Source organism: Cricetulus griseus, chromosome X (genome assembly GCF_003668045.3).
Source record: "Cricetulus griseus strain 17A/GY chromosome X, alternate assembly CriGri-PICRH-1.0, whole genome shotgun sequence".
In the NCBI taxonomy this organism is placed as follows: domain Eukaryota; kingdom Metazoa; phylum Chordata; class Mammalia; order Rodentia; family Cricetidae; genus Cricetulus; species Cricetulus griseus.
In genome coordinates, this window is record NC_048604.1 from 74,060,246 (window position 1) to 74,084,407 (window position 24,162).

At 43.3% G+C, this 24,162-nt stretch overlaps 1 protein-coding gene across 1 annotated transcript in view; it reads right to left on the reverse strand.

Annotated features, from left to right (window-relative positions):
* Window positions 1-8,017, reverse strand: part of Msn (moesin) — a 72,101-nt gene extending 64,084 nt beyond the window's left edge. The window contains exon 1 of the mRNA XM_027431851.2: window positions 7,802-8,017. Within this exon, the coding sequence (XP_027287652.1) occupies window positions 7,802-7,813 (12 nt within the window). The 5' untranslated portion in view covers window positions 7,814-8,017. The remainder of the gene's footprint in view (window positions 1-7,801) is intronic.
* Between the last annotated feature and the right edge of the window lie 16,145 nt (window positions 8,018-24,162).

A 24,162-nucleotide genomic window follows, 5' to 3' on the forward strand; every position in this document is an offset into this window, starting at 1 on the left:
ACCTCTTTAAGACACCACTAATGTCCCAGTAAACTCCATATTAAAATCTATAGAAAATGCTATGTGTGTTTATAAAAAATGCATGAATGGCTACCATGCCTGATGACCTGAGTTCAACACAGTGGAAGGAGAGAACTAATTCTTACAAGTTGTCCTCTGACCTCCATACATGCCATAAACAATGCCACATGTGGGCATGCTTACACACACACACACACACACACACACACACACACAGAGAGAGAGAGAGAGAGAGAGAGAGAGAGAGAGAGAGAGAGAGAGAGAGAGAGAGATGTAAGGGGTTCAAAAAACTCAGTCATGGTAGTGATCACCTATAATCCAACAGTTGGAGAGATGGAATGGAAGCAGGGGAATTAGCAAAGTAATCCTCAGCTACATAACTAGATCAAGTTCAACCTGGACAAGAAATCCCCTTTCAAAAAAATATGATTCTTAGGACTGTAAGGCCTAGTCTCAAGCAGGAAAATGGGCAAATATCCTCCCCCCAAGTCCCTTCAACCATATGTCTTCTACCACCCTTTACAGCCGAGATAAAACACCTATCTAGGAAGTGCTACGGAGTTCCCAAGAAAAGTCCAGGACTTGAACCACCTTCATCTTTAAAAGTCCCTAGGAAGCCGGGTGTTGGTGGCGCATGCCTTTAATCCCAGCACTCGGGAGGCAGAGGCAGGCATATCTCTGTGAGTTCGAGACCAGCCTGGTATACAAGAGCTAGTTCCAGGACAGCCTCCAAAGCAACAGAGAAACCCTGTCTCGAAAAACCAAAAAAAAAAAAAGGTCCCTAGGGACTGCTGTGCAGTCACTAACACGATGGTCAAGTCACCCCCAGCTGAGTCAGAAAACACTAAGCATCCTCCCTTATAATGGTATCAGGCCAGATGTCCTAGCCGATTATCAGCTCACTCAAATCTCTTATTGTAAGCTTCAGTGTCCTCATCGAAAATATAAACACTGAACTAGAAGGCCAGCTCAGATTTTCTGTAGCTCAACATACTCTTGTAAGAAACCTTGGTTATCCAAAAATAAAAATAAAAAAATCAAAACTAGATAACGTGTATCTTAAGGCTGAGGAGGCTCTGGGATGCTCCAAGTACAGAAGCATTTATTTGGAATGCTGCACCCCATAGTACCTAGTCCCCAGCTCATTGGTAGTATATACCTTAGAAGATTTGTTTATCTTCATCATCTAAATATTTAGCAATATATATAACGACTCAAATATATTTAGAAATAAATTTGAGACAGAACCTCATAACTTCCAGCTAGATGTGGTGGCACATGCCTGTGATCCCAGTATTCGGAGATGGAAGCAGTAGGATCACCTTCCTCTGCACAAGGTCAAGGTAAGCCTGGGCTATGTGAAACCTATCTCAAGAGAGCTTGCTCTCCCCTCAAAAAGGAACCTAGTATCTCCCTAACTGTCAGTAAAACTATAGGAAATCTATGATGCAGGAGGCACTGTACAATGTGAGAAGAGAGGAAGAGAAGCCTACAAAGGTTTTATTTATTTCTTTACGAGGACAGAGTTTTGCTGTTACTGAAGCTGACACTGAACTCACTATGTGCCCTAGACTGATCTCAATCTCACAGCGTCTTCCTGCCTCAGTCTCCAGAGTGCTGAAATTAACGGGCATAAGCCATCATACCCAACTCTTATAAAGCTTTTCCTGTTTGTCTAGAGCTCTTCAATAAACTTACCACCTTCACAATGTAGTCTCAGTTTCTTTCTTGCCTCAATAAGGAAAATTACAAAATGGCCCAAACCTCAGGACTCAACAGAGAAACAGCCAAGAGTAATTATGCCAGTACTATTGGCAGGATCTAATGAAGTGAACCAAAAACTCTACATTCTAAACTGGTACTCAACAAACAATGCTTCAGAAGCATAGGAAAACAACGTAACAGATTTTGGCAAGCACTATCAACCCTATATCTCTAGAACCCCCTGCACAGAGAAGAATGTCTCAAGGAATGCATATAAAAACAGGAAAGCCAATGCTATATACCACTGTACCACCAAGGCTGTCATGAATATCAGTGTTAGACGGGTCCCTACAGTTACCTACTACTGGCACAGGTACCTTATAACAAACTGGAAGAGATACTGAGAGCCGACAGAAAGGAATTAGCTAATGGCCTACTGTGAATAACTTTTCTGTTAGTTTTTGAGACAAGGTCTCATGTCACCCCATTATTTGGTGGGGAATAACCCTGATCATCCTGCCTCTACTTCCCAAGTGCTGGGATTGCAGGCATGTACCACACCATGCCCAGACTTGCTTCATCATTTACAACTATATTTTCTTTATTTTCATTCAAGTTTGCTGCTGTAAAACAACTTCGATGAGCACAAGTTAAACTAACACAATTGTATATATTTGTACATTGAACAAAACGACAACTTAAGATATTTTTAGGAGGTTGAGTAAGGAGATGCTCAAACATCCCAGGCCAATCTGAACCAACAGAAATTTTGGATTTCAGAAACAAATTTTTAAAAGATATCTGCTTAATTTTGTGAATAGACTCAGTCAAGATTTAGAATTTCAGTTATTGGGCAAAATTTCTTTAAAGGTCCTAGAAACACTTTCAAGAATTTTTTTTTAGTTTTTTAAGAAAGGGTCTCACTGTGTAGCTCTGGCTGTCCTGGAACTTGCTCTGTAGACCAGGCTAGCTTAAGAACTCACAGAGATCTGCTTGCCTCTGTCTCTAGAGTGCTAGGATTAAAGACATGTTTCACCACCACCCGACTTCAAGGAATTTTTTTTATTTGTTAAAATATAAATAACACACACCAATTTATTTAAAAAATCTAAGAACATCTCGTCTCCTTATATAGAAGGAGAACAAATACTCAGTTTTACTTTCTATTTCCCAACACCCGCCATCCAAGTTCATGAAATGCTGAGCTAACCCTCCAAACTAAGGCTTTTTCTACCATAAATAGAACCTGGAATTGAAAAGTTTTTCAGCTCTATCAAGCATGAAGTAAGAGGGATGAACAGCAAAGCCAGTCAATTATGCAAAACCATCCTCATCATGACCTGACCAATGGACAGCCCCAAAGAAGACCACCTTTGTACTGTTTGTTTGTTTTCCTTCTTCGAGGGTAGAAGAAAGAAGTGGAGAAGCAGGGAGAAAAGATTGGGAATTAAGAAAGAAGCACATAATAAACTTAGTTCTATCTTTCAAAGATCAGACAAAGTTAAATCAATCTTCAAAGATCAGAGCCAGTGGAGCTATGAAAAGCCCAACCCTGACAGTACTGTTGGTAGCCAGTCCCCACCCCCTCCAGGGACCCCGAGTCTAGAAATTCCAGTGGGGGTGGGGATGGACTCCCAGGAATATACAATGGGACCTAAGAAAGACGGTTGCCAAGCAACAGTATTAGAACAGAGTTCAGAATAATTGTAGCTGTCATCACTTCTCATCCATAGAGAATTAGATTTGGAAGCATGGGGAAAGACCTCTAAATGTCCCTTCCATCTCCACAATCTAGTAAAGCAGTTGGATGAAAATAACAGACCAAAAGAAAAGACATGCAGGGGAAAGTTTTTAGACACCCTCACTCTAGATCTCAAGCTGGTCTCAAACTCACTACAATCGTTCTGCCTCTCAAGTGCTACAATTACAAGCATGAGCTACCATGCCTGGCAACACTATCCTTAGAGGCTGCCATTCCAGACATTTAGAAAATAATGCAATAGTCAATACCACACCGTCACTGACTCACAGAGCAGCCTTTCCCCCCAAGTTTAACATGAGAGTAAAGGCTATTTTGTGCCTTGACTTTTTCCTCCCTGTGCAAGAGATTTTTCATGAATAAGCAAAACAAAATCCCCAAGACGGCTCCTGTTCTGTTCTCTACCATCTACAATTTCACAAAGGGTTCATCAAATTAGAAAATCAAAAAGTGGAGAAAAGCTAGACACTGTAACACCTATTTGTTATCCTAGTATGTGGGAGGCTGAGGTGGGAGGATGCAAAGTTCAGAGTCATCCTTGGCTATATATCCAGTTCAAATCCAAACTGTGCAGCAAGAGACCCTGTCACAAATAAGGCAAGTGGCTTCCACAATGGCTCAAAGGGTGAACAACTTACTGGCCAAATCTAACCACTTGAGTTTGATTCCCAGATCCCACAGTAGAGAGAACTAACGCCTGAAACTTGCCCTTTGACCTCCACTTGTACACACACACACACACACACACACACACACACACACACACACACACTGATAATAACAATAATATTAAGTTAAATAATATCCTAATGTGGAGAGACTATATAATTTCATCATTCTAGAGGCAGAAGTAGGATGGCCTGGAATCAAGGCCAACTTGGGTTGCACAGCAATACTTTCTCTCAAAACAGCCTCAGGTGGTAGTTCACACCTATAATTCCAGCAGTTGGGAGGCAGAGTCAAGAAGACTACTGAAGTTAAAAAACAGCCTATTTTATAGACCTGCCCAGGGCTACATAGCAAGAACCTGTCTCCAAAAAAGAGAAACATATTGGGGGCAGGGCAGTGGATAGAGGCAGAAGCCTCTCACACAACCTTCATTCCTGATGCCTTGCCCCACCCTCAAGTCTACAGGCAGGGCTGGTTCAAGGGTTAGAAGCCTGAAATTCTGCCCCCTATTTGCCAAGTACCACTTTAGTGCCACTTCAGTGGCTCAAGCAATGCTAGGAATGGCAGGTAAATAAACAGTTCTTAGCCCCTGTTAAAGTTTAGCTGAATGCAGACCCAGACATTTTCAAATACTTCAAGAAGCAAGGCTCTGTGTCTGCTATCATGGATGATACCATCAAGTGACCAGTGATCACTTTTCCCTGGCCTGCTGATAATCTAAAGCTAAAACCCCAGTAAACCAAACAGGTTTTCCAAGTCTGACTCCCGAAGACCTAGATTCAGGTTGTAGCCTTCCTGTTGGTATGCTGCATCAGTTATAGTCAGTCCTCCCTATATGAGTTTCAATTTCCCCATCTATACCATGGGGAAAAACTGGAATTGGTAATTGTTCAAGTATGGCGGCATATGCCTCAAATCCCAACAGTTGAGCGGTAGAAGCAAGAGGATTGGACGGACGTTCAAGCCTAGCCTGGTACACGTGAGACTTTGCTTTATAAAACCAATCAAGCAAATAGATAAATTATAACACAATAAATCATAAAGCTCGAAATAAAAACTCAAAACCCTAAAAATTTACAATCTCATTCAGGTTGTGGTGATACACCCCTTTAAGTCCAGCACTCGGGAGGCAGAGGCAGGGGGATCTCTGTGAGTTCAAGGCCAGCCTGGTCTACAGGGAGGGTTCCCGGACAGGCTCCAAAACTACAAAAAAATCACAATCTCTTTTTAGGGAATCCAAGAGTTTCCAAAGTTTTTGAGTTTTTTTTGTTTTTTGTTTTTTCTTAAGTTAAAGATGGGTGTGAAAGGGAAAGGCCTTCTCAAAAAAAAGTCTGTTTATTTTATGTACATGAGCGTTTTGACCACATGTATGTATGTGCACCACATTTGTGCCTAATGCCCAAGAGGCCAGAAGAGGGAGTCAGACTCCTGGATCTGGAGTTACACACAGTTCTAAGCTGCCATGTGGGTGCTGAGACCTGAACCTGAAAGAGCAGTGTGAGCTCTTACCTGTTAAGCCACCTCGCCAGTCTTAGGAAAGACATTTTCATTTAGAATTGTCGTCTCTCCAGAAGGCTAGACAGGCTGGTCATATTGTAAAAGCCTATGATCCTAGCATCCCAAGGGCTGAGTCAAGATTGCAAGAGTTGGAGGCCAGCCTGTGCTACAAGGTAGGAGGACCTTGCTTCAAGAAACATCAAAGACCAGACTAAGGAAAGTAGCAACCAGAAAACAGTCCAAGAAAGACTTATTTCAACAGATTTAAAGCAGTCTGGCCCGGCTAGAAAAAAATTGGTTATAACAGTAAAACTGACCATGGCTAATACAAATGAAGGCATTTGATTTTACACTACCATTCTGGATCTTTCACAGTTTAGAAATGGTTAAGTACACAACAGAGAAGGAGTGGAAGCCGAGTGTGATGGTGGCTCAAACCTGCAATCCGTGCACTTGGCAGGATGAAGTAGAACGACTTCCAAGAGTTTTTAAGACTGCCTCAGGCTACAAAGAGAGTTCTAGACCAGCCTGTGCTAGGATAAGACCCTCTACCGAAAAAAAAGCAAGCCAGGTGTGGTGGCTGTCAAGCCTATAAACTCAGCATTGCTAAGACGGAGGCAGGGAGATTGGCAAAAATTCAGGACCTATCTGCATTACATGGTGAGTCCCAGGCCAGCCTAAGTTAAAAGCCCAGCAGCAGGATACATGTGATTTAAAAACAGAAGGGCAGACTGAGGGGAGGAAAGAGACCTGCTAGAAGTCCTGGGGTGAAGGAGACAACAGGAGGGCAATGGAGGAGGCGAACCAAGTATAATTTCACACACACACACACACACACACACACACACACACACACACACACACACTCATAAAGTACAATTTTACGTAAGACCATGAGACTCTGTCTCAAAAAATTAAGAAATAATAAAAAAAACTTTGTGTTCTTTAAGGACAAGAGTTCTGAGAAGGCAAGGCCGGCTCAGTAGTGAGGCTGGAATACAGTATGGTGGGAACTAAACCTCAGTATAGACACAAAGACCTCTCAATATCTATCCAGTCTCCTCTCCTCCCAGGGGCCCTCATCCCTTCCTAAGCATCCTAGTCACTATCTCAGCTCCACCAGGTTCAGGCAATCCTAGGGAGATGGATGGGCTAGGAACATACAACATAGGAGCCCAGCAAGCTCCTTCACCTAAGAGACTCAAGCCACGGTGGACATCGGGCCTTCTTGAACAAGGACCTGGCGTGACTTGCACAAAAGCAAGCAGAGCTCATTAGTCAAGCACACACCCCTCCCCCACCCCTCCCTACTGGGCATCCGGCCCCCCTAGGCCTCACTCCCTGGAGGCTTCTGCTCTTCTAGCAACAGCCAGTGGGGTGGAGTCCAGATCTCTAATCAACCACTACACTAGATAGGTGTGGCCCCCACAGGAGAAAACCCATACCTCACAGAATAGTCCTAAGGGGATAGAGAGGCACTGTGTCTATCAGGGATTTCGTAGAGGAAGAGAAACCTGCCCTCTCTTCCAGTAGGTTGAGTGGGCCCCTCCACAGACTCGTGCCTAGTGAAGTGTTTGCACCCCTGGGTAACAGGAAGTAGCCTAGTTGTTGAGTCCCATCTACATCCCCCTCATCTCCCAGGGGAAAGCAGTTTGAACTGAGGAGCGGTCTAAGGGGGCAGAGCAGGAGTAGGGGAGAAGGGCGGACGGCTATGGGAAAGGTGGATGGGCGTGCGGGATCCGCCCTGAGCAACTTCCTCTCTCCTCCCTGCTTCTCGGTTACCATGGGGCTCTTCTGGGACAGTGATAGCCTTGCTCCAGAAAGGCGCCAATTCCTGGGCCGGGACAATGTTCTCAGAAGTAGAGTCCTCTTCCCAGTGCCCAATAACCCTGAGTTTCCACTGCCTCATCCCAGAGGCGGGGAACTGGACCCTGAGAAAGGCTGGCCCCTCCTTATCCACACTTCTAGTCCGGACACCCCCTCACCCTCTAGAACACTCAAACCAGGACCCCACTATCCTCTCCTTCTTAGGGCCTTGAGGGACAGCCCGGCATCCCCGGCAGGCCTGTGACCAGGCAAGCCCACAGCCATGGGACTGCAAGGGTCAAACTGGAGCCCTCGGGACCGACAGCCCCTGTCCCCAGCACTCACCGTCTTCGGCATGGTGGCGGCAAAGGCGGAGGAGTTGGTGAAGTTTGGCTAGAAACTGTCGGGCTGTTCTGAGCGCGCGGTACACTTCGGCAAGGACTTGGGAGAGCCGGTTGCTCAGATTGGGTCCCACTCTAGAGTTGGGCGACTGCTCCGCTTCCTGCTAACGGGCCACGACTTTACAAACCCCACCCAGGAAAGAGCCGCCCTCGTTGCGCCGCTCGCTCCTTTATGTGGCCGGGCTTCCGCGCCTCTCCCCGCCCTCCCACCCGCCTGCCCGCCGCTTTGGGCATCGCCCCGCCCAGCCCGGCCCAGCCCAGTGCAGCCACTCCGGCCACGTGGGGGTCCAGGCTGGGGCCCAAACACACCAAGGACTCCCACTCCCCATCCAGACCCACTCTGCCCTCTCCCACCTTTCTCACTGTCCTTAGCCCTTCAAGTTTCGACCCTCAGACTCCGCCCCCAGACTGAGCCAGAGCTTTAGTGGGGGGCCACACCCTAGCAGATGCTTATGCAGTCCTTGACTGTGAGTTAACCACTGTTGGGGAACCCGTTGCCCATGAGAGCTGCCCTATACCCTCTCTAGGCATCCTTGCTGATTAGAAAATTCCCCCTGGGTACTTTTGAACTCTTTTGCTCTGTGACTTCCAACTATGTTTCATCTAAGCTCCCTGGGAACACAGCAAATCCTCTGTTGTCCATAGCAGCTCCCCAGAGTTCTGCTACTCCTCAGGAAACTTCTCTGGACTAAGTTGCCTCAGCTCTTCCTAAACACTTCATTCCCATCTATAGGGCTCGTATCACCTGTCACATTTCCTCTACATTATTTGGGCCTCGTGATCTTCAGATTCGAAATCTTTTCCAAACATCTGTCTTCTAAATTCCCTTTCTTTCCTCGTATTCCCAGTCTCAACTCTACTCAGACCAGTAAGTACCCTGGTCCTTTCTTTAGCCCCACCCTGGCACATTAAGGGTTTTTGATTATTTTTTTGGTTTGGAGCTGGCCTGAAACATATTATGTAGTTTAGGTTAGTCTTGAATTCAGTCCTACTATGTTACTTTAGGTTAGTCTGGAACTAATAATCCTACTGTGTCTACTGACTTTCACGTGTGTGCCTCCATTTCTATGCATTCGTTTTTTAACACGCGGTAGTATCAGTAGTCCATTGACTTGGACTCGTCATCCTTCTGCTTCTGCCACCCTGGTGCTGGGATTACAGGTGTGTGCCCCAACACCAGATTTGAATTCACTTTTTGATAAGGGTATAAGTCTCTGAGATGAGATATACCCTCTTGTTCTGGCAACTGAGCAGGAGCATGGATTGCGTGTCTTTTGTGAGGTAAAGTACTATATGCCTCAATGATTGGGACTCAACTACAGAGTTGTGGCAAGGGCATTTGGAAGGGGGCAACCACAGCACCCACCTGGCTTCAAATCACAGTTTTACCATTAATGCATCCTGTGTCCTCTGTGTTCTTTTGGGTAAGTCCCTTCCCTCTCTGGCATTGAGTTCCCCCTTCTGTAACAATGACCAAACTCCTGGGTTTCCAAGGTCCTTTCCCATTAAAATATTATAAAAGAAGGAGAACTAATTAGCCTATTCAGAAAAAAAAACATTAACATGGTTGTGTGAAGTCTTGCATTTCCACTTGGGAACTTAACAGTCCTATTTCCTCCTCTCACAACTTAACAGAGTTCATGAGTCAACATGCCTCCATTTCTGTCACTGATACCACAGCTCATTGATAGTGGCTGGAGGGGGAAAGCCTTCCCTGACAAAACCTGAATATCTGCCCCAAGGAAGAGCAGCTCGTTTCAGAAGACCTTGGTAGCAGGTGTAGAAATAATAGCCAATCATATTCCTCGATACTGACATGGCCCATGGACCTTCCCCCCAGCACACAAAGTTAAAGGAACTTACTGATTATTTCATTCATGTTCACCTAGAGCCTAAAGGATTTTGGCACTGAAATAAATAACCTAAAATAAAATAAGCACAATGTAGACTAGCTGAACTTTCTGGAAAGCGGAAATCCCCAGTATGTCATTCCCTAACCTCCATGTGTATGTGTACACTCACAGCCACACCACATCTACTCCCGGCAAGCACATGCACAAAGAAAAACTGGGTAGCATGTCAAGGACTTGAGTAAACTACTAAGAAGGTAAGGGAGGTATTGGAATCCAAACGGAGGGGGAGAGGATGCCATAGGGAGGGGGAAGGTAGAAGAGTGAAGGAAGTAGTTATAAGGAGTCTGAGGGAGATGGATAGGATTGGACCTCGGGGAGGAGAGAGTGCAATAGTACAAGTGAAAAAATGATTGCTAAAATCAGGGGCACAAAAGAACAAGTGAAAAAGAATGCCCCACATTCCCACTTGACCAGACAGAAGTTGGTTAAAGTGGTGATGGTTACTGTGGACATTACTGGGAGGTTAGAATTGAAATGGTCTCCCTATTGCCAGAGCAAAGTAGAGGCAGCTGTGGTGCTCTGCGGTTCTTCACTATGGGAAGGGAAATTCATCTTAGTTTCCAACCTCTTTGTATACCACTCCATGTTTACATTGTCAATATTTCTGTTCTTCCCCCATGCAAGTGCTTATTGTGATCATGTATGACCCGAGAATTACACCAATCTTTCTCAGACCAGATTAATCCCTACAATTAAGTTTAGATGTGATCTGGTTTATGCCAGTCTTTGTGGAAAAAATTTACATGAGAATAAAGTCTAGCTATCCACACAGAGATTGGCTCCCCAGGGAGAAATAAAGAGCATGTAGAGATTTGTGGTTTTAGACGAGGAAAATTCCTATCATTCATGGAAAGTTAGGCAAGTATGTTATCAAATAGGAAAGCTAGGTGAGGGCCACTATTAGGAGATGCAGTGCAGAAGCATTTTACACCCAGTGTCCAAGAAAGCTGGAGACATCATAATCAAGGGACAGGAGACTAAAAATAAGGTGTAGGGGCTGGATCCATTGGAAAATGGTTGCATGATAAGCATGACGACTTGAATTTGAATTCTACCATCCCCTTAATAGCCTGGCAAGGAGGTTCATGAGGACAGGTCGGACACAAGTAGATCCCAGATGCTCTTTGGCAAGCCAGCCAACATTGTTAGTGAGCTCCGGGATCAGCAAGAGATCTTGTGGCACACTTTTACATAAATCAGCCTTATAGTCTGGCTGGAAAAGACTTGCCACAGTTCTATGGTTCGGACCATCAAAATATACACTTGCACTATTGCAATCTCTCCTGCCCTAGATTGAATCCCACCTATCTCCCTCAGGCTCTCTATTAATTCTTCCTTCACTGCTCTACCATCCCCCACCCTAAGGCATCCTCTCCCTCTCCACTTGGATTCCTGTGCCTCTCTTACCTTTTAAGTAGTTGACTCAGCTCCTTAACATGCTACCCAGCTTTTTTTTTTTTTTTTTTTTGGTGCATGAGTTTACGCTTGTTGATGGGTGGATGTGGTGTGTGTAGGTGTGCACATTCTGTAGGTAGACAGTACTATAAAAGAATATACTACTGTTAACTCAACAGAAAAAGCTCACTCTGCAACACAATATGGCTGAAAATATAAATCAAAGTAACAGGGTACTCTTTTCTTGGAAACAAACAAACAAAAAACAGTTTGAGTGACAGCAAAGAAAATGTTATCTATCATATAGTATTAGGGAAGCCATTTAGTAACTCACATCATGTCACAAAAGACTTTTCCGAGCTAGGAATGAGGAGATTGAGAGTCTGGGAAATGAAGTACCTTTTGGAAAATCACATGATTTCTTAATAATAAGATAAGAAGCTGGGCCTGGATCGTGTGAATTTGAGTCTACTTTCTTTCCACCACCCTAAACCCGTGACCTCAGTCCCAGGCTGTGACAGGCAGAAAGGTGCATTCTATGATTCCTATCAGCACAGCTCCTAATGGCCAGGCTAGAGCTAGGGAGAGCGGATGGGTAATAAGCAGCAGTGACAAGGCGTCTTGCCAACACCAAGTGCCTGGGGATATTTATTATTAATCCCACTAATGGACGACAGTGAGAGGGTAGGGTTTCTTCCTGGCCTCTCCTCACATAAAGTTGTAAGCAATTCAGGAGCTTCCCCCAGCCAGGCGATTGATTCAGTTTCAACCAGTGTCCTCTTGCAATATGAAATGAGTCCTGACAACAGGGAGCCCCAGTCCAGTCAGTAGATCCCAGCCCTGTCCCCAGAGACCAGTGGCCGGCCATATGTGACCAGTCTGCATGCGCTGCTTGTGCTACCTCTGGGAAACATGCATAGTCACACTACACTTCTAGAAGGACGTGCCCCATCCCTCCATCCTGCTGTGTGTCCCACAGTGCCAGTGGCTACCTCTCAGGGGCCAGGCTCTGTGAGGTGTGTTCACCCTCATCCTCCCCAGCAGCTCTGTATTTGTCAGTGGGTTTGTCGTTAGCAGCATCTGTTGTGTGCACAGTATCATCTTGTTGAATTCTCCTCTGTTGGACCCTTCCCGTTGGTCACCAAGCTGTGCTCTTTGTGTGTCTGTCCTTTACAACTTCCTCCCTGCCGTGTCTACCAACAGTACCCTAGGTCCTCCCTAACCCACTGTTTTGAATTGTGAAAACAGGTGCCTCCCTGGTCTTCCTGCCTCTAGGCTGCCCTGGCCTGGCCATCCTCCATGTGGTTAACATGGTGATCTTCAGAAATGGCGAATTTGGACCTGTCCTCAGAGTTGGCAGGTGGCCCACACTGTGATGTACACACTTCCCTTCCCAGCCTTCTTTTCTTCCCACAGCTCCTCAGCACAGGTCTTGCCCTCCAGCCAGGCTATCGTGGCCACAGGCAGTGTGCTCCTCTTGTCCCTGGGCCACCTGGGCCTCGCCTACATGAAGCCCTCCCCAGGCTCTGCTCCCTCCTTGTACTTTCTGCTTCCTCCTAGCTCCTCTAGCACGCACAGTCAGCTCATAGTGCTCATCAGGCCTCCCTTCCACATTGGCTTTGTCTTGTCAACTGCTGTTCTTTTTTTCCCCTCCATTCCAGGAGGGCAGCTGTTCTAATTTGTAGCCCTGCAGGTTTATTAGAATATATTCTGTTTTGGTTTTCTAAGGGCAAAAGTTGGTGTGATAGTGGTGATACAATAGTTAGTATAGCTGCCTTCTAATGGCAGGTTCTACTTTGTACTTCCTCAGCTTCTCCTGTTTGGAGACAAGATCAATGGAACAGCCTCTCCTGTCTCCTTACTACTTTCTCAATTCCTAACAACAACAAATCACACACTGTCCCAGCTTAGCTGTTATTGTACTTTAGAGAAACATTCTTTTGTGCACAGAGGAATTTACAAGGTCATTCACTGCCATACTATGACAATTAAAACAATCTCAATGGCAATCATTAGTGAGCTTCTAAACACATTATTATAATACTGAAAATGTAGCTCAGTGGTGCCACACAAAAATAGTAAATCAATTCAACAAGAGGTTGTTCAGCCTTTAAAAAAAAACTTAAGCTACTATAAAATAACTTTTCAGTCTATTATTAAGTCACAGAACGTTATTAATGATATGATACCATTTATGAATTATAAGTCTCCAGAGGAGAAAGATGAATGGCAATCTCATAACAATAGTTACCTCTGGAAGCAGCAGAGGTATTGAGAAGATTAAGAGAGCTAGAGAGATGGTTTGGTGGTTGAAGGCTCATTCTGCTCTTCCAGGGAACCCGATTTGGTTTCCAGAATGAATCTTGGGCAGATCACAACCACCTATAACTCCGGCTCCAGGAAATCTGAAGCCTTGTCCTGACTTCTGCTGGTACTGCACACAACACACACACACACACACACACACACACACACACACACACACACACACACACACACAAACACAGGCATACATACACTGAGTAATTTTTTTTATGGCTGTAGCTATGCAGTGCTTAGCCACTGGGTTTTTTTATTTTTTTTATTTTAGAAACAATCTTATTTTACATATGAATCCCCCATTCCCTTGCCCTCCCATCCTCCCATGCCCCCCACCAACTCCCACCCACTCCCCAAGGATAGTGAGGCCCTCCATGGGGGGTGGGGCAATCAAAATCCATCACATCATTTGGAGGAGGGCCTAGGTCCTCTTTTGACACAGAGTAATTTTTAAAGGTAAAAGTAAAATATTTTTTAAAGAAAAGGGGAGCTTTTATTTCTCAATGTATACATTTGATATTTGTGATTGTTTTTCAGTTATCATAAACTAGTGTGGTAGATGGAGGGTGGAATTAGGGCATGGTATTCTTTTGTGGTTGTTTGTTTTCAGCAAAGTTCCATTGGTTGTTGTGTGTTGCTGGAAGTAGATGCTGGGAACGAAACCCAGTTCCTCATGAAGAGCAGTATGTATTCTTAACCTGTGATTCACTTCTCCAGCCCCTGGAATACTCTTCTGAAGCCCTTCCTAGCCTGGAACTGGATATGTGGATAAGGATAGCCTTCAACATGCAGTGCTCCTACTGCCTCTGTCTCCCAAGTGCTAGAATCACATGTGTGTACCACAAAGCCCATGTAAATTACCTTTAAAATAATATATAAAATAATCCAGGCATAGTGACGCATATGAGCTCATAATCCTAACACTCAGAAGGGTAAGGCCAGAAGAGTGCAGTGACTTTGAGGCCATCATGGGCAATATAGAATACTCCAAGCCAACTTGAGTTATATTATGAGAACTTTGTCAAAAAAGAAAAGGAAGGGGGGTTGGGGAGATTGTTCAGTGTTTAAGAGTACTTGTTCTTGTAGAGGACCCTGGTTCAGTTCCCTGTCCCCACAGGTTGGTTCCTAGCAGCCTGTAACTCCAATTCCAGAGCCAACTACTTCTCTGGTCTCAAAGAGCACCAAATGTGTACATGGAACACACATACATATAGGCTTTAAAAGGGAGCTGGGATGTAGTTCAATTGGAAAAATGCTTGCTTAGCATTCAGGAAACTCTGGATTTGATCCCAGCCATCACAGGCTTGCAATTTCAGCAGAAGGACCAGAAGGTCAAGTTATCCTTAGCTATATAGTGAATTGGGTGCAGGCCTGTGCTATATGTGGCCTCCATCTCAATTATAAAATAAAATGAAACAACTGAATAAAACAGAGAAAGAAGGAAGGAAGGAAGGAAGTGAGGAGAGGAAGGAGGGAGGAAGGGAGGAGGAGGGAGGGAGGAGGGAGGGAGGGAGGGGAGGAGGGAGAAGGAAGGAAGGAAGGAAGGAAGGAAGAAGAGGAGAGGAGAGGAGGGAGGGAGAAGGAAGGCAAAGGAGAGAGGGAGGAGAAGGAGGGAGGAAGAGAGGGAGGGAGGAGGAGAGGGGAGGATTCGGGGAGAGGGGAGGGAGGGTCAAAGTAAAGATAGAGGAAGTAGGAGAAGAAAACAGAGTGAAAGAGAGCCAAGAAAATGGCTCAATGGGTAAGGGTGCTTAAAAGAAATCTAACAAGCTTAGTTTGATACCTAGGGCCTGCATGTTAGAAGGAAAGAACTAAATCTCACAAGTGGTTCTCTGACCTTTGAACATGTGCTTTGCCATGTGCACAGATGCTCATTGGAGGACATCCTTGGCTACATAGTGACTTGAGACCAGCCTGGGCTACATGAGACCGGGTCTCAAAACAAAACAAAACAAAACAAAACAAAACAAAACAAAAAGGGCCATGGCTCAGTGGGTAAAGGTGTTTGCCATGCAAGCTTGGCAACCTGAGCTTAATCCTAGAATCCACATAAGAGTGAATTTATTATAAAAGACAATTTATTTCATATTTTCATGAATAATGATTGATGTGGTAGGGCCCAGCCCACTGTATCCCTGGGCACATTGGCTGGGGATATATAAGAAAGGTAGTAGAGCAAACCATGAGAAGCAAACAAGCAAAGCATTCCTCCATGGCCTCTGCTTAGTCACTGCCTCCAGGTTCCTTCCTTGAGTTCCTGCCCTGACTTCATGATGGCCTATATAAGTTATAAGTGGAAATAACCCAGTTTTGTCCTTTACCTACCACATTATTTTTGGGCAGTGTTTTGTCACAGCAACGGAAACCAAGCTAGGACACCATTCATGTTGGAGTTTTGGCCTGCTTAATTCTAGTGGGTAACTACAGCTGTTGTGAATTCATGACTGCAATAGCTATGTCATGTCGAAAAGACAGCATTTCACAGAACTCTTCCCCATCCTGTTTCTTCCATTCTTTCCGTTTCTGGTTCCTTGATGGTCTCTAAGCCTTGGTGGAAAGTCAATAAAGATCTCCCATTTAGTGATGGGCACGTCTCTTCTCAACACATTGATTACTGCCCACTTCTAAAAGAAGCTTCTCTGACAAAGGTTATAGATCCCAGGTCTACATGTATTTAGAAATTAATCTGACAACATGACCACTTAGGAAAATAACAATAGCATCTTCTACCCTCGGGTCTATAACCTCCCCAGTCATAGACTTTTGTTATCAGGATTACAGTGTCATGGATGAATACATTCCTGTATAACAGGCCTCAAATCCTATCAGAAATCTATCAGTTACCCCTACATCTGCCATGAACCCCTGGCACAGGTTGGTATTGCAGCATGTAAGGTCCAGGGCTGGGGAAGTCCATTGATGTATTCTCTATACTGCAGCCTATATTACATAGCACTTCTCAGCACTATGAAAGCTGACCAACCAAAAGGAAGTCTCCCTGTTGGTTTGAGATTGGTTTCTCACGCCTGACAGCTAAAGTGTGTAAACAGGTTTTCAGTGTGTAGGTCAGACTGTCCTTGAACTCATGATCCTCCTGCCTCCACTTCAACAGTGCTGGAAGTAGATGTATGAGATGTGTGTTACCAACCATAAAGTACTTGCATATGGAAAATGGTGATCATAGCTGTATGTATTGCAGGTATAATCAATAGTGCTCAGATATATCTCTCCTTGATCATGTGTATCTATATGCCCCTGGGTTTTCCTGTTTGTATGCGCATTTGTTTGTTTGTGTGCTATTGGGCCAGCTATGTATTTCCAGGTAGATCTGATATGCAGTGGTCTCTGCGTCATTCCTTAGATCCTAGCCTTGGGGTAAGAAAACATTGCAGATTTTGTTTGGTTGGTTTTTTCCTTTCTATTTAATTTATTTTTCATTTTTCATACTAACCCCAGTTCTGCCTCCCTCTCCTTCTGCCACCTCCACCTCCCCTCTTTCCCAACCCCCCAATCCTCTACTCAGAGGGGGTAAGGCCTTCCTTGAAGAGTCAACAAAGTCTGACATACCAAGTTGAGGCAGGACCAAGCCCCTTCCCCCTGTATCAAGGCTGAGCAAGGTGTCACACTATGAGGACTGAGCTCCAAAAAGCCAGTTCATGCTCCCAGGATAGGTCCTGGTTCCACAGCCAGCCCCCCCCCCCAACAGATCAAGCCACATAACTGTCACCCACATTCAGAGGGCCTAGTCAGTCCCATGCAGGTTCCCCAGCTGTCAGTCCATAGTCTTTTTTATTTATTTATTTATTTATTTATTTATTTATTTATTTATTTATTTATTTGGTTTTTCAAGACAGGGTTTCTCTGTGTAGCTTTGGAGCCTATCCTGGCACTCGCTCTGGAGACCAGGCTGGCCTCGGACTCACAGAGATCCTCCTGCCTCTGCTTCCCGAGTGCTGGATTAAAGGCATGTGCCACCAACGCCCGGCTCAGTCCATAGTCTTTGATCTCCCACTAATTCAGGTCAGCTGTCTCTGTAGTTTTCCTGATCACACTCTTGACCTCCCTTGCTCCTATGATCCCTCCTCCCTCTCTTCAACTGAACTTCAGGAGTTCAGCCCAGTGCCTGGCTGTGGGTCACTGCATCAGCTTCCATCAGTTACTGGATGCAGGTTCTATGATGACAATTAGGGCAGTCACTAATCTGATTAAAGGGGAAGGCCCGTTCAGACACCCTCTCCACTATGGCTAGGAGTCTTGCTGGGATTATCCTTGTGGATTGTACAGTTTTTCTCGTAAGAAATGCAGATCAAAACATTACTTAATTCATATTAAGAGTTTCTACCATGCCAGGCAAGGTGCTTCATATCTGAAGTGCTAGATATTGTGAAGACTGAGGCAGGGGAATCATGAGACCACTCTGTGATATACTATGAGACCTAATCCATGGAGAAAAAAAAAAGACTTCTGTTTCCTTCTCACTATGCCAACTGTACAGATTTATATTCAGGTCAGTCACACATGTGTGCGGCTGTGAGCCCGTGTGGTGGCTGTCTTAGTAAGGAAAACAGAGGCTTCTCCTCCACAGTTGGTGTCCTCTGAGACAGGCACATGTGTATCTGCCCTTCTCTAGTGAGACTCTAAAGCATGCATCTTGGCAATGCAATGATGCAGGGGAAGAGAAGGACCAGTCCTCTAGTTTCCCCTTACATACAGCTCCCAACCACTCAGCTTCCCCTTCTCCAAAAATTTGGGTTTGTGGAGTCTAAGAGGTCTGGCTCTACTCTCCTCAAAGAAATAAAGACTTAAATGTTCACCCCCATTGAATTGGTCTATAGCTGTCCAGCCATCAATCTTATGTGTCAGAATGTTTGAAAGAAGAGAAAACATCCCATGTTTAGCTCATTCGATGTAATGACTGACTCTCTAAAAACTAGAAATGACAACCCGAAGAGATCATAGCTCTAGTGTACCTCCATAAAGCCAGCACTCAGGAGACAGAGGCAGGGAGATCAGCAATTCAAAGCCACCATGGGCCACATGGTGAGTTACAGGACACCCTGGGCTATGTGATACTCTGTCTCCAAGCAAAAAGAACAATAATGCAAAGATCACACCTTTACCATCTTCTAGGCTTTCCATCCCCAATTTATTTTATTTTTTCGTTGATATTGATGCTTTATTATATCTTCTTTTTGATACGATTTCTCACATTATAGCCCAGGTTGGCTGGGAACTCACAATGCAACAAAGGCTAGCTTAAAGCTCACAGTAACTATAGGACGACCCTGCTTAGCATAGCATATGCCCCAATTTTATGCATGAGGAAACTAAGGGTAACAGAAGTGAATGAATTTTTGCAGGGTGGAAAACTAGTCGAGACTTTCAAGCCAGTGTTCTCTGAAATGAGGATCAAGTGAGTTCCTAGAAATGATGAATGGCCTTGTTCTGTATCTTCTGCGCTGAAGATATCTTAATACAGAAACTACAATATTTGGGGCAGGGGAAAAGCTGCAGAGACTGACTAGTGGATTTTTCTAGTAAGACACAGACCAGACTATGTGCCTAACATTGCTAGAGACACAATCTGAGGTCCAGGAGTCCATGGGCTTCTCTTAGGCAGAATATGCTCAGGAAATGGAAGGGTTATTGTTTCTACTGCAGCATGTTGTCTAGATACCAACAAAAGCTCCCAAAGGAAAGGGCTGTAGCTTGCTTTTTCTTTTCATCTTCTAGAAGCTTGTCTACTGCCAGGCCTCCTGATTGATGATGCTTGCGACAGAGATGAGATCATCTTAATTCCCTGGCCAAAGCCTCTGTCTAGATCCGCCCACTGCCTAGCTGCACTCCTAAGCCACAACTGTATTAATTAGCTTTCTGGTGCTCCAGTGTTTTAGTTGCTTCCATTTTTCAGGGGATTAGATCAACACAGAACGCCTTGGGGGCCACAGACTGTCTTATTGGCCTAAGGGAGTTCCTTCCTATCCTTGAGGCTCTGGCATCCTAGATTGTACTGGGGATATACTCAACACATTACTCTTTTATCAGCACATTTACTCTTTAATCCTTTTTGTATGTTTTACTTTTGTTTGAGATAGGGTCTTATACTGTAGCTGTCCTGGAATTCACTAGGTAGCCCAGACTGGCTTCTAACTCATGCCAGTTCTCTTACTTCAAATTTCTGAGTGATGAAATTATAGGTATCAGCTACCATGTCTAGATGCATTATTTACTCTTGCAGAAATTTTTGTCACCTGAGTTTTCCCATTTCTAGGCAAGGCTACATATATAGACAGCTTCTATTTGCTTACAGTGACATGCCTTTCTTGTTCCCTTCTATTCTTCTTGCAATAGCTTAAATACCACTTAGTTTTGCTGCTCTTGATGTTGCTTTTAGAGATAGGGTCTCATTTAGCCTCAGCTAGCTTTGAAATCTACCAATTGCCAAGGAACACCCAATCCTTCTTCCTCTACCTCCTAGATGCTGGCATCACAGACACTATCAGCCACCCGTACTTGCTCCTTAATTCTCAAATAGAATTTCTCTCTTTGACAAAGGACAAAATGTTAAATGCAATAGGAAAATTTGTTCCCTTCCTGGCACTTATTATTTTCATTGCTGTTTTGAGACAATGTAGCCCAGGATATCCTGGAACTCACTATGTAAACTAGGCTTTTCTGGAATCTATGATGATCCTCCTGTGTCATCTTTCTGAGTGCTGGGATTACAGAAATGAGTCAACATGACTGTTTATGGTACTTCTTACAGCCTTCCTAATGTATGTTAGTATATGCTTACTTGTTAAATAACTGATTTCCAGAAGTAGGCAATATAATGCTCCTTTAAAGAGATTTAGAACTGAGATTTCAAAAACAATGAATATGTTATATTACATTTTATGAAGGAAATAAATTTGCAGTCAAGTTGCACATACTGATATTAGCCTGAGTTACCCAAATGCACACCATATATCCACAGGGTATTTATGAAACCAGTTTCAATCAAATATCAAAACCAGGTAAAGAGCAACAACAACAAAGAAAATCACAGACTAATATCATGAACTAACATGGTTTCAAAAATGTTCAATAAAATACTTTCAAAACTAATACAGACATGCATCAAAAAGATTATCCACCATCACCAATTTGATATTTGGGGATGATTTGACATAAGCAAATCAATCAAGGAAATAAACCACATAAGAGCACTTAAAGACAAAAAACCAAATGATCATCTCAATAGATCCAGAAAAAAACCTTTGATAAAAATGCAACATGATAAAAGTCATAGAGAGAGGCCAGAGGATGGTGGTGCACTTTAATCCCAGTTCTCAAGAGGCAGAGGCAGGTGGACCTCTGAGTTTGAAGCCAGCCTATTCTACAGAATGAGTGCCAGGACAGCCAGGGCTACACAGAGAAATCCTGTCTAAAAGAAAAAGAAGATAGATAGATAGATAGATAGATAGATAGATAGATAGATAGATAGATAGATACACACACAGACAGAGAGAGAGAGAAAGAAAGAGAGAGAGAGAGAGAAGAAAAAGTCATAGAGAGAGCAAGACTACAGGGAACATATCTCAACATAATAAAAGCTATGTAGAAATAGCACACAAACAACATCATCCTAAGTGGAGAAAACTCTGAAGCTACCCCACTAAAATAAAGAACAAGATAGGGCTGCCCACTGTCCCCACTACTTTTTAACATTGTGCTCAAATCATTAGCTGGAGCAATAATGGAAGAGAATAAAATTAAAGGGATACACATATGAAGAGAATAAGTCAAAATATCCTTACTTGAAGATAACATGATATTATAATAAGAGATCCCTGAAAAAAAATACCTGAAAACTTCTGGAAATTGTCAACAATTTCAGCAATGTGACAAGATTCAAAATCAATTTACAAATATCAATAGCTTTTCTATATACCCAAAACAAACATGCAGAGAAAATTATGAGTTTACTTCTTTTCACAATAGCCTCAAAGAAAATAAAATATCCAAGAACAAATCTAACAAAGGACATAAAGTACTCTACACTGAAAACTTTAAACTTCTGAAGAAAGAGACAAAGAAAGACACAGAAAATCGAAAGATAACCCATGCTCATGGATTAGTAGAATTAATATTGTGAAAATGACCATTCTATCAAAATCCCTTTTTAGATTCAATACAATACCAATCAAAATTCCTATCTCAGTTTTCACAGAAATAGAAAGAAAAATCCTAAAATCCATATGGAACTACAGAAGCCCCTGGACCCAGAGTTATCCTGAGCAAAAAGAACAATGCAGGAAGGATTACAATTCCAGATCTCATGATGTATTACAGAGTCACAGCAAAAAATAATATGGTACTGGTACAAATCAGACATATAGATAAATAGAACAAAATCAAAGCCCAAATACAAGCATACCTAACTTCAGCCATCTGATATTTGGCAAAGATGCTAAAAATACAAACTGGAGAAAAGAAAGCATCTTCAACAAATGGTGCTGGGAAAATTCCATGTCCATGGGCAGAGGTATGAAATTAAACCTGTATCTATCCCCTTACACAAAAACTAACTCCAAATGGATCATATACTTAAGTGTGAAACCTGAAACACAGAAACTACTAAAAGAAAACTGTAGTACCCTATATGATAAAGGTATAGGAATGGAATTTCTGAATAGGACTTCATTATGCCCAGAATGCTTAATTGACAAGTGGTATTTCTTACAACTAAAAAGTATCTGCACAGGTAAAGTAACAATCAATTGAGTGAAGAAGCCCACAGACTAGGAAAGAATCTTTGCCGGCTGTCCATCTCACAGAGGATTCCATATCCAGAATATATAAAGAACTCAAAAAACAGAGCCAAATCCACAAGTGATCAACTAAAAATGGGCTAGGCAGGTGGTGTTGGTACATGCCTTTAATCCCAGCACTTGGGAGGCAGAGGCAGGTGGATCTCTGTGAGTTCAAGACCAACTTGATCTACAAGAGCTACTTCCAGGACAGGCTCCAAAGCAATGCAGAGAAACCCTGACTCAACCCTCCCCCCAAAAAAAAAGAAACAAAAAAACAAATCAAAACAAAGGCTAGGGATATGAGCAAGACAGCTCTAGAAAGAAGAAATAAAAATAACTAATAAATATCTTTTAAAAAATGTTCATCTTCCCTAGCACTTGAGGAAATGCAAATCATAACACCTTTAAGATTTCATCTTACCCAATCCAGAGTGGCTAAGGTCAACAAAACAACTGACAACAAACACTTGAGAGGACACTGGGGAAAGTGAACCCTAATTAAGTGTTCATGGAATTGCAAAGTGGTCCAGCCACTCTTAAAATCAGTATGGAGAATCATCATAAAGCTAAGAATAAATCTACTACTTGATTCAGCTATGCCATTCTTTTGCATATTCTCAAAGGACCATACAGCCATTATTCTTGCTGCTTATTCACAATAGCTAGAAAATGCAAACAACTCAAACACTCTTCAACTGATGGGCAAATAATAAAATTCTGTGCATGATTCATTATAGAATACCATTCAGCTATAAAAAAATTAAATCACAAACTTCTCGGGTAAATGGACACAACTAAAAAAGATCACATTTAGTGAGGTTACCTAGGCCCAGAAAGGCAAATGTTGTGTGTTCATTATTACTTTGAGGTCCCTAGTACCAAGTCTTTAGATGTGGGTATATAACCTAGAATAACTATAGAAACAAGGAAAGTAAAAAGAAATCACTGGGGTCAGGAGGAGCAATAGAGAGAAGAACAACAGGGTATAGGTGATCTGAGAGGGAAAGGGGTAAAACTGAGTGGGGGATTTTATTAAGGAGGGGGAAGAAATAAATACAGAAAAGAAGGGTAAAACATAACTGCTGGGATGTCTAAATATTTCATAAGGAATTATACTATTAACTATCCACTTAAAAATCTATAATGCACGAAAGACTGTGTGTATATATACACACATAGTTTAAATGAAATTTTCCCATCTGATTTGACAATCCCTCCCTCAAGAGCCAAAGACTCTCTAACAAAAAATGTCAACACCTGTCATGAGGAGCCTTCTTTTGAGTTGTTGGTCAGAGTTGTGCAAGAGACTCCTAAAATATTACAGACTATTGCTTCTGCTCTCCACTGCTGCTCTGAGGTGGAAGGTTAGTCCCTGGTGCTGAAGACAGCATGCACTTCAGACACAGGGCCCAGAGGACCTGAGCTGGATCTGACCTGAAAGCCTCCTCCTTGAGGATGGAGATTGTATATATATTCAGGGTCTCACTGTACAGTTCTAATTGACCCTGTACTGATGGAAATCCTTCTGCTTCTCCTTCCGGGATTACAGGTGAGCACCATCATACCCAGAATTTTTTGTGGGTGTGACAGGATCTTAGTTCAGGTTGGCCCCCAACTCTATATAACTGAAGATGACTCCTAAATTCCCTGCTTCTGCTACCCAAATGTGGTGATTGTAGGCATGCACCACTACTCTTGTCTATATTTAGTGGTGTTTTACAAAACCTTTGAATGCATATATCTGGTGTATATACTTGTTCAATAACTTAGGGTTTCTATTGCTGTGAAGAGATACCATGAACATGCTAACTCTTATAAAAGAAAACATTTAATTGGGGCTGGCTTACAGTTCAGAGATCTGTTTGGTTCATTATTGTCATGGCAGG